Genomic DNA, 12,129 nt, shown 5'->3' on the forward strand with positions numbered 1-12,129 from the left:
TGGGAGGCATATTAAGATAAATGGTGACATATTTATAGTTGAGTGTTATTCAACACATTTATATTATGTACACAATTTTGGAACACATTAAATAAATTAGCATTGCTATTTATGGAAACTAATACTGCAGAATACGCTATTTCGAATAACACGAGCCGTTTTAGGAACGAATTAGTCATGCTAAGTGAGGGATAGGTGTACACTACTTTTTAAATAAACATACTTTTCATGAATCGGTTTTTATTTTTATGAATAACTTTTCCTAACAAAAAAAAAACTTTTTTCTCATAAAATTTGTACCCCTGCTTATTGGACTTGATTTTAGTATAAAATGTGTGATGATTATGCAATAAAACACTGTATTAAGCTTATTTTTAACTGTACAAATATTACCCATTCTTTATAAAATAATTAATTTACACATTTAAATGGTTACTTTGGAAATTCTTTCATCGTTTACACTGACAATCTGGACTAGATTTTCAAAATAAAAAATATTACAGGGTGGCCACAAAAAATCTCAATTTAAATTCTCAGACTTTTCCAGGTTTTCCCTGACCCTGATTTTGTACTTTTACACTACTTCACTTTTAAAAATTAATCAGCCTTAATTTTCTACACTGCAAATATTCAACAGACAATGGGAAAACAAAGATTAAACTTAATTTTATTTAAGATAGGGCAATATAAATGTAATAATACGTATTTCTAGTTGTTTACTATCCATGTACAAAACTCATTGAAAGTAAAAACATTATGAGATTACGTAAGCAACCCATAGAATTGTAGCAGACGATTAAGTTCCCAAAATACTATGCAGTGACTGTAAAGGAGAGCCCTTTTCCCACAAAAATTATGATAAAAATTCCAAAATGCGATTTTTTTTACTTCCTGACAGGTTTTCCAATTATTATGTAAGAGGGCATTGTGATGCTACAAGTTTACCAGTAATTGACCATTATAAATAAGAGTGGTTATGTTTGGTACATTAAACAAGAGTAAAATTGAGGATGACTGGTTAGTCGTTACATTAGATAGGTTACTTACATTAGATTTACTTTTAAATTGTGTTAACTGTTGGTTAGATTCATTAAAACCACTATAAAATAGTAAGGATGTTTGGTTAATTTAAGTTGGCTACATTACATTGGTAAATCCTAACAAATTGTTTGAACAATATTTCAGGATTTTTAATGTAGCTAACCTAACTTAACTGATCATTTTCACAATATCATAGTAGTTGTAATACGTAACCTAACCACACCACTTGTATCACAAATCCCTCTTAAAAAATTATTGTAAAACATGTCAGGAAAAAAATGCTCTTGAATATGTCTAACATCCCTGATATTTAGAAAAAAATTTTTAATTGCAATAAGCCTCACATCAAACTTAAACCTCAGAAACATATTTTAACTTTCTATTAATTTTTTTTATTCCAGACTTGCATAATCATTCCAAATTATAAAATGCCTGAAAGGTTTTCTGTAGAAATAACATAGCATTCTCGGTACCGTTGTAGACGTCTTCCATTTATTTTTTTCAGCACTGTATTCTTGCCACAAGAATACTTTTAAAATTTTAAATACTTCCATTCAGATTCTTAAAGTGAATTGTAAATACATGTCGCCACAGATATTAGCCAGTAAATATTTTATTTATGAATTAACTGTTTATGATATGTTTACCTAGAAGCGAGGAAAATTGGTCATGAATGAAAAATTATCGTTCGGATCGTAGTTGTTTTGTTTACTGCAGTGAAGTGCCATTAAAATTTCAGCCACAATCTTATTTTTTCCCTCCAGTCACGTAGACGTCGAATTTCTTCCCCTAGCATGATTTCCCATTTCCTCATAAATTTTCATAATTTTAGGGGCTTTCAGCCTCCATAGATAATCACAACCACAAACCTTTGGTAATCATTACGTCTTTTTCACAAAAAATATGCACTTCATAACCACATGCAGCATGTCGGTTGTCCGTTAGGTAATAGCAGGTTAACCAATATTGGAACTTGAAGAAGGAACTTGTGCTATGCAGCATTGCCATGAAGCATTGTCAAGTTTTGAATAAGCTACGCACATGCTTTTAAACACACAATTTAAGAAAACTTCTGCGTGGGTTATTGGGTAATTGAAAATGATAGAGCTAACTCACGTTTTTACAACGAATGGATACTGAAGAAACCATTTTACAATGCAGAATCAAGTTTATCTCAAGAAATTCCCTGACTGTTCCAGGTTTTCCCTGACTTGTTTCAAATTCCCTAACTTTTCCCTGTTTTCCCGGTCTGGGGCCACACTGTAATTAGCTCTAATGTTCATATTAAAATGTATTTATAGAATTTTCAGCCATGAAAAATATACAAAAAATTATAGAAAATCAATTTAGTTTATATTTACACATTTCTTTAAAATCAATATTTTTAAACATTAAACAATTAATAAGAAATTAAAGGATGATAAATCAACCACTAGTTAAATAATGTGTGTGAATTACATTTGTGAAAATACTAAAAACAATTATAAGTTTCAGAGTAAAAGAAGAATGAGATCATGTATGACAATGCAAAAGTTTATTTATGCTGAGGCTTTTCCTTTTGTAATCAGTGTTTTACATGCTATATTAGAAACACATGATTAACAGTTTTAGTACATCTTCCCATACTTTCAAAATCAGGCAAACAGGAAAAGAAAAAACTTTTTTAAATAATACAACCAAAGAAAAGTGTGTGTTTAGTTTTTACTGGGTGTATTAACAAGTTAGTAACACTCTTTCCTTTTCATCCCAATTCAAACAGTATTAGACAAACGATACAAAATTACCTTCTTCACAAGGTAAGTGTAATAATTTTAAAATTATTTTTTAAGGTTAAAATTTTTTTGTTAATACATCTTAACCATAAACAAACCATAACTGTTGCTGTCTGTTTACGTTTCAATAAAAGTATAATGTAAAACGCAAAATAATTTCAACACAGTTGTTCACTACAAAGGTACTATCTGTTGCAAACAATAAACACAGCACACAAAGCAGTTAGAGTTTTATGAGAAATTTTTTACAACAGATCCACCATTCAACATTACAATAAATCACTTTATATAAATTGCTATCTACTAGTTTCTTCTACATCTTTTTCACTTTTAGCATTTTTATTATTGTCTTCATTCTTTAGCTGCTGTTCCCACATCTTCGCATACTCTCCATCTTTTGCAATCAAGTCTTCATGTCTGCAAAAGAAAAGTTAAATATTTTAGAACTATTAAACACAATACAGTAGAACCCCTGTCATACACTTTTCAATGGAGGGCACAAAAATGGTGTATGAAAAGGGAAACGGCAATAATAAATTTTTTTCCCAATCTAGCATACCAGCACAATGTCAGATTAAACATAAATACATATGTGTAAATAACTGCATTATATTAATGAAAGATATGAATTCATCATTATATATACATATAATAAAATCACCAGAAATGAAAAATACATTACATAATCAAGTAAAGCTGACATGAGAAACAGTGGCCTACAAAATGTTATGAAGTCCTTTCTTGGGGGTGGGGGGGGGGGGGGGGGGGGGAAAGTCACCAAGCCCAATCTTCAATAGACGCTTGCATTTTCGCGATCGTGTTAATCGTCGACTCCGGCATCCCAAGTTTATTTGCCAACGACACACGTGTACGGATATGGGCATCCAACTCTTTTAAGATGTCCATCTTTTGCTAAATTGTAAGCGGTTTTCGTTTCCTGGTACTAGACTCCATTGCCGTTGAAGCATTTTTACAAACAACTTCATGCAACACAACAATTATCAATAAAATTTTAACCTTCGATACGTAGAATACAAAACAATTTGATCGTAAGAAAACAATAACAAACAGGTATATTCAGTTCAAAAATTAATGAATGCACAAAATATGAGATCCGAGCCTTGGTAAAGAGCGTGCACAGTTTTCATAATCATTCCTAGTTTGCACCACTAGTCTCGCTTCGATGCTGGCCATAGATGCTACTAGCGAAGTGCACAGTCTTTCTGATAATATCCATATCTATGGCACAATAAAGTTATTTTCTTACATTTGCAATGGTAGACAATAGACGTTTTTCAAAATAAAAGCATTAAAACGTAGTTTGTGAGAAGGAATATAAAAAACATTTGTGAATTTTGGGACTTTACCGCTTCGTAAAATTGTATGAAATGGGAAATTAATGATTTTATTACTGTATGTTCCGGGAAAGTAAACCATTGTAAATATAGTACTTTTGGCGGGACCAAATTAATCGGCGTATGACACGGGAAAATGTATGAAACGGGAACATATCATCGAGGTTCTTCTGTAGAGAAAGACACTAAATTGTTTATTTTATATTGCTTGTACATGTTCTTTCACTTAGCTAAAAATATTATTGTAGTGAAAATAACATCACACACAACTATAGTTTCACAGAAACTAGTTTACAATACTGCTTTTGTAAGAGAAAAATTGATATTAACACTCTTACCTTCCCCTTTCCACTATTTCTCCTTCCTTAAGCACTAATATTTCATCAGCATGGATGATTGTAGAGAGACGATGAGCCACAATAATTGTAGTCCTATTACTGCAAACTCTATTCAGAGCTGCCTGTATGTTACGTTCTGTTTGAGTGTCTAAAGCACTTGTGGCTTCATCCAGCAACACAATTGTTGGTGCTTTTAACAGAGTTCGAGCAATAGCTACTCTTTGCTTCTCTCCACCACTCAATTTCAGGCCTCTTTCACCAACCTGAAAAATAACATAGCTCATTCCAAAACTGTTTAAAACTTCAAATAGTATTCCAATTCTACTTTTTATAAATTAACAATATAATGCAAATGTTACACTGTAACTACATGAAAAAATTGTCCATCAATAAAGAAAACCAAAACTGCACTGTACAATGTCACCAAGTTATTTCTATACTGAATGTTAAAGTGATGTTACTACTGTTTCTTTCTGCCTCAAATTGAGTGTTACCTAAACCAAAACAATACAATTCCCATTGCAAGATTTCTGCCACAAAATCGCATTAAAAATCTTTGGGGAAAAAACACATTTCCAATACAAAAATTTATAATTCCCACAAGATTTGTAAATTCAAAACTTTAAACCACCCAACACACATTGTTCAATAACAAATACTATTTGCATGGTTACACTAGTATTTAAAAAATATATATATTCTTGCCTCAACTAACACGCTATCTTTAAATTTAAATCTCATGTAAGTCACACACCACAATGTTAAGTATGTGTACATATATGAATTTGTGTTTGGAGGATTTATAAAATATGAATATTTTAATTTTCATTTCCATTTTCATATTTGAGATTAGATTCTTTGATTTTGATTCCATCAGATTAAATATTTTTCAAAGACAATGCTTCAAACTCCCAAATTATGTACTGAGATACCAAATTATTTTAATCTAATTAAAATATGGCTATTTATTAGAAAGAATCTTTTATGTTTCAATTAATAATATTAAATCTGATCTACATATAGTTAGTTCTGGTGTACCCCAGGGTGGAACATTATCCCCTCTTCTCTTTAACATTTTTATAGATGACATTACCAAAGTATTACAATTCTCTAATTGCCTACTTTTTGCTGATGATCTTAAGATTTACAGAAAAATTTCTCTTCATCTAGACTGTAAACTTCTTCAAAATGACATCTCATCAGTTTTCGATTGGTGTAAAAGAAATCTTGTTGACCTTAATTATGAGAAAACTACATCTATAACCTTCTCCAGAAAACATCATATCATTGCTTCTGATTATAAACTTGGTAATCATGTTATCTTGAAGTCAGTTTGTGTTAGAGATTTAGGTGTCTTACTTGATAATAAATTGTACTTTCATAACCATATTGAATCTCTTAGATCGCAATGTAATAGATTGTTAGCGTTGATTAAATATATTACTTTCAATGCCACTAATTTAGATTCTATTGTTAGTTTATATTTAGCTTTAGTAAGATCCAAGATTGAGTATGCCTCCGTGGTCTGGAACAATCTCACAAAAACAGATAGTGACAAACTAGATAAATTACAAAATAAACTAATCAATATCATTAATCAAAAGACCAACATTACCAACAATTCTAATAGTCTATCCTCTCTCAGATCTTTAACTCTAAGAAGAGAGCTATTAGATGCCCTTTTTATCTATAACTGTTATACAAATAAAACTAAATGCAATTATATTCTAGATAATACTGGGATTAAAGTACCCACCTATAACAGTCGACAGACACCTTTATTATGCTCCTTAGGCAAATCAAATGATATATTATACAGAATTATAACAAATTTTAATAAACATGGTTGCTATGTCTCTCTATCAAAAAATAATTTAAATATAAAACAATTTTTCTTATCTTAATTTAATTTGAATATTTTTAAGGTTAATGATGCTACCATATTTAATTTTTTTTTTTATAATCAGGTTCTGGATTATCATTACTGTTGTTATAGAATTATGAATCTTGTTCTTGTTTATCTGTTAGTTGCTTGCTGTATTGTCTTGTGTATGTGTTATTATAGTATTGTCCTCAATGTTATTCATATTGTTTCATGTATTTGTTTTGTCTATGTATTTTTTTTATGTTTATCGTGCCTATCACCCATGGCCTTATGCCGTTGGTAGGCATGTAACAAATTGATAAAATAAATAAATAAATAAAAAATAAATAAAATAAATGTTTATTTATTTACAATTACAAATAATGAAAAACAACTTATAAAGACGAGCGTGAAAATTTCAATTATCTGAGAGCCCCAAACTAAATTAACTTGTGCGAGCTATGTTGTTTCTTCTGTGCAGTAAAACTAAAATAGTTATATTTCATTTTAAAATCAATTTAACACAGTAAACACAAGTAACATAAGTTTACTGTTATAATATGACAAAAATGCACTAACTGAACCAAACCCACGACATAGTTTCTTGGCTAGAACTTTAAACAAAACCTTGTTAATAACTCCTCAATGTTCAGTAAGTGCTAACAATTTTTTTTATTAGATTTATGCATTTTTAAACATTACAAGATATGTCACTGTTTTGCTATGTTTCTCAGGCATTTTTTTCCCCATTTAATAAGTACAAATAGTATTACAGTATTTTAAATGCAAGTACCATAATGTTAATGAAAAATTACATATCTTAAATTGCAATGCCCTTGGATTGGTACTAAATAATTTAGTTCATATAATAGGTTTTCTCATGGGCAAGTTCGGTCGGTACAGGGATAATTTTGGTCTCTAAGTGCACATTTGTTCTATTGTTATTAAAAAATATTAACTTTTACCTTTTACCCAAAATTTTTTAAATTTATATTATTGAATGATGGTAAGTATGCTGTCAATATTTGTTTTCATACATAAGGAATTTCAATAATGATTAAATACCAACTGTTGTGGTCTCCATCCTTGAAATGCTGACTAATGTACTTGGGATCACAATTTTATTGTCTAAATTCACCAATTGCATGATGTAGTTACCGCTAAGACCCTAAATATTTTTAAGAGATTGGACTAAATGTAATTTCCTAAAGTGGAGAATATTCCTAAGAAAAATCTTGTGGATGGTAGGTTTTGCAACCATATTTCCTTGATTATTCCACAACTCTAATCTAATAAGTAAAATCATTCAAATGATTTTACAGTATTTTAACTGCAGTTAATCTAAACATTCAAACAATTTAACAGTATTTTGAATGTACCTAAAATAACAGTTCATTTTAATTGCAGTTATTAAATTCATTGAATATCAAAAAGCTGCCCTTACAGAATAATCATTGTAATTAATTAGAACTAAAAAGCCCTATTGTTTCTTTTAAATTATTGTGACTAGATTTCCGGTCTGAATTATCAGAGTTTACATTCATCCTTGATATATGAGCACCAGTTCACCTTTAACAACGAAAACCTATATCTTTAAGTTGATATTTTAAACACAACTTTAAAAATCATATAAAATTACAAATTTACGTGAAAAATGCAGCGGAAGCAAATTGTTCAATATACATGTCAGCAAAACTTCCAAAATTTATGTTATAACTTTTTAGTAAAATTAACCGTAACGTGATCTCATGCATGCTTTCAGTAGCAGCATAAACATCACAGGTATACTAGGTTATATCTAAAAAGAATGGCACACACTGCAGAAACCGTACAGCTTGAATCAATGAGGATGCTATTTTTCAATATCCTCCCACAGCAATAAATATATCGCTCACAGGTGAGAACACTGATTTTGCTGTGTTCATGTGTAATTATAGGCAATGAACATGGCTTACAAATAAACTGTAACAACCCGGACAGCCTTTCCTACTTGTTTATAAATTTATTAAAAATTTAATGATGTTTTTTGATATCATGTAAATACCAGCTATTTATTCTTTTTGAGGAGTTTATGTATGTTTGACATGTTTTTTATGATCATTTACATTGTTTCATGTTTTGTTAAGTGTTTCTGATGATTTGTTCCTTTATTGTGCATCAGACATTTAAAGATATTTTTACCTATCTGATTATTTGTGTAGTTATGTTTTTGAGTGTTCACGTAATTTTCTTTTGTCATTTTTTGCTGTGGTTATTTGTTTGAAAGCTGGCTGGTGCTATGTAAGCATTATTAACAGACCATGGAGTCAGTCAGCATCTGTATGAGGTACCAATAGGTCGCATGTCAGGTGGTGGCTCAGATAAACGTTTTCATCTAGACACACAGAATTTTGCAGCTGTGGTCTGGGCTATACCTCACATAAAAACATTTTTGGACCTGTTAATTAGAATTAAACCAAACAGTAGTTAGTAATAGCCCAAAACAATGATCGTATAATGTCATTGTTGTACCGAGGACGGAGTCCTTCGGCTTATACCATGAGTTGCAAGCAACCACAAGATTTTATTAAGAACAATATAATTTACATCTTTCAGTACATACCAATAAACAGTAAATCTATTTTAAGTCTATGAAATAGTTTTGTGCGACCAATTTGTATTTTCGACATGTACTAGTTTTGTGCTTGTAAGATGACTGCCATTGTGAATTGAATTGTGAGTTTTTGTCAAAAAGTAATAAATAAAAAAACAGTTGAAATCAGTTTGTTTCCAAGAGACGTTTATCAATAATCAATCATCGGCAATAACCTCCTTTTTCTAATTATATTTTTCAGCGGCCAACAAATTTCTCCAAGTGTTCATACATGTGCACTCTATACCAATGTGGAGCTAGTTGGAGGTCTGGAGTGTTGCAAAAAAAAACATTGACAGTCGTGAAAACAATGGTGAAAAAATGACTGTCACAGAAATTCATTGGTTAGTGATATTAATTATAGAGTTTTATTGCCAATAAACGTGTTTATAACATTTATTCATGGCTGTATTATTTAAACAATTTTCCATAATATATTTTTATAAGCAATCAAGAGTTTGAGGCCAACACAAATTTGCAGACAAAGTTTGATTTTTTTTACTTATTAACATGGCTCTTCGAACTGAACAGAACTTGCAGAATTTTTTTTTCTTTTAATGACAGCTGTAGTTAAAAAATTCTGCTATTAAGTATTAAAACATGTGTTAATTTAGAAATTAGAGCTTTTACTCCCTAAAAATGTTTCAAATGATAAATAATTTTTAACTGAATATATTTACCATTAATTTAATAGATTACTTATTAATAAAACCAAACCCTGACCAATCAAATATAAATCCTATTAAATAGAGCAAGACTCTTATTAAAGTGGTCTCATATTCTGATTAATTGGAAAATGTTCCAAATAACCAAAAATTCTAAATTAATCCTAAAAATCCCAATTAATTTACTGAATGTTCTATTTAAAGTTATAAAGGAATCAACTACTCTGATAATCTTATAAAAATATATAAGAACACTCACAATCTCAAATTTTGCTACAGGAAAAAAATTGAGAGCTTCGATTAAAAATCTATTGGACTAAATCCTTCAGATTCCATTATAATCAATAGTATTTGAAAATTTAATAATTGAAATTGAATTAAAACATACATATTTTTCCAAGTGGGAAAAGCAGGTCCAAAAGAATAGCACAATTAACTAACTATAGTTTTATCAATGAACAAATATTCACATTATTGATTAAATTACAATTTAAATGTCTGTCCACAAATTAATCATCCTAACATTGAGTACAATTTACTCTCCCCACTGGAGCTCGGCTTGACAGTAGCTTTCTCTACTGCTTGTCTCTAACTGTACACCTCTGTCCCAACAAACTGCCTCACACTGCGCTTGTTCCCCGCACACGCAACACCTCCCGGATGCTTCAGTCCCTGATGCACCAATCTTCACACACGAAGCCCGTCACTCATCATTCACTATTCCTCTCACCAAGGGTCACTCACCCTGTTCACTTCACTGCCCTCGCAGGTTAGTCTCTCTGTTTATATACCTGCCAAGTCCTGCCCTGGAAAGATCTCATAGTCCTCAGAAGTGTTGCATTATCAGAATCTCGATTTATACTTGAAGCTCAAAGATCAATGACGTCCTAGTTTTGCCACTTCACGTAGATTAGGCTCTGGGAACATGTCAAACCCTTGAGATATGCAGAGAATCTCTGGGCTTAATGGGAAAGCGCTAGGGAAGGGCACCGCTGCTAATTGGATTACCGTGCAGTGATAATAGAGGGTCAGGTGCTACCTGCATTGGGCCCATCGCAAGGCTAGTACGTCGGCTGCTGGCCAGCATTATCGCTAGCTCTCCGAACAATATGAAAACATTTTTTAATTATTATTACTTATGTTATAAAACTTTTTTCAATTTATTTTAAATTAGTACTTAACATCCCAGACAAAAAGAAGTTCTGCTCACTGACAGTAGCTAATAAGTGTGTTTGTTGACTATAATTTTAATCATTAATTTACAGAACTAATATCTATGTAAATACATTTTAAGTACATTTAAATAAATGTTAAATACCATTTAGAGATTAAAAAACATAAAATTAAATTTAAAAAGTTACGTACCACATCTTAAGGTTTTCTATATGAGAAAGATTAATAAACCTGTTAACCTAATTTCCGACACTGTTGTTTTCTAATTGCATGTCTGCCATGATTTGCCACTAGCGTATTTACCACTAGCACAAGGTAAACTAGCCTTGAACGCTTCTGGCTTTTCTCTCCAGAGCTGCTGTTGACATGCAGGATGGCAGAATATAAACATCAGGCATCGCAGTAAAAAATTATGCAATGAAAGAAGTGAATAGCTATTGAGGAAAGAGCAAAATATTGTTTGTTGAGTCGTCACACTACAAATTTGTTGCATTACTAATTCATTGCATTGTATTTAATGCTACAAAAAAGCAGTTGCAATTGTGCATACACAAAAATTAAAATTCTAAAATTATTTTTGCTTTTATGGTTTATAAAAGTGAAATATGGCACAGTTAACCCACAAACTGGATAATCAAGATGGTTTTATTTTTAGAAAGACATTTTGTTACTAAAATGAAAACATTATTCAATGTTTCACAAGACAAAATGTCTCACAGTACTAAAATGACAAAAATGTTTTATTTTAACTGTGGTATGAGTTGTATTTTTAAAACTAATTCATGTTAAACATGCATGTCCATTGCATATTTACTGACAATAGTAAAAATAAATCAGTAAGCAAGTATCCCTTGTAGTTAAGTAACAATAAACATAAGTTAAGAACTTCATAGTCAAATAGAAAACAGTTTATTTTTAATCATCATGAGCTATAAATGATTGAACCAAAATAATAAAATAATGACAATGATCAAATGTACAATATTCAAAACTAAAACGTTTGGTACACGATTTAAAAAATTTTTTGACGTTAAGTAACTTTATTTTATTCACTGTGGTGTATTTTGAAATTCAGAGTAATATTGTATATCAACTTGAATTTTAGTGTTCTACAATGTATTTGCCAGTATTTCAGTGTTATTTCAGTTTTATCGCAATTAACCACAAAATATTGAACCTACACATAAATGTTTGTATTGCACTGTAAAAAAATAAAGCAAGAGTAAGGGCACTATTTAAGGTGACTGTTTTCAACACTTACATATGTTACCATGTGTTTACAGTTTGTG

General features: G+C 30.6%; 1 protein-coding gene across 2 annotated transcripts in view; it reads right to left on the bottom strand.

Moving 5' to 3' along the window:
- Nucleotides 1-2,722: 2,722 nt before the first annotated feature.
- Nucleotides 2,723-12,129, bottom strand: part of LOC134529298 (ATP-binding cassette sub-family B member 6) — a 118,773-nt gene continuing 109,366 nt past the window's right edge. For both annotated transcript variants that reach the window (XM_063363205.1, XM_063363206.1), the window contains exons 14-15: nucleotides 4,507-4,769; nucleotides 2,723-3,230 (exon numbers count right to left, since the gene is read on the bottom strand). In XM_063363205.1, coding sequence (XP_063219275.1) covers nucleotides 3,110-3,230; nucleotides 4,507-4,769 — 384 coding nt within the window. In that variant the 3' untranslated portion in view covers nucleotides 2,723-3,109. The remainder of the gene's footprint in view (nucleotides 3,231-4,506; nucleotides 4,770-12,129) is intronic.

This window comes from Bacillus rossius, chromosome 2, assembly GCF_032445375.1.
Source record: "Bacillus rossius redtenbacheri isolate Brsri chromosome 2, Brsri_v3, whole genome shotgun sequence".
NCBI lineage: Eukaryota > Metazoa > Arthropoda > Insecta > Phasmatodea > Bacillidae > Bacillus > Bacillus rossius.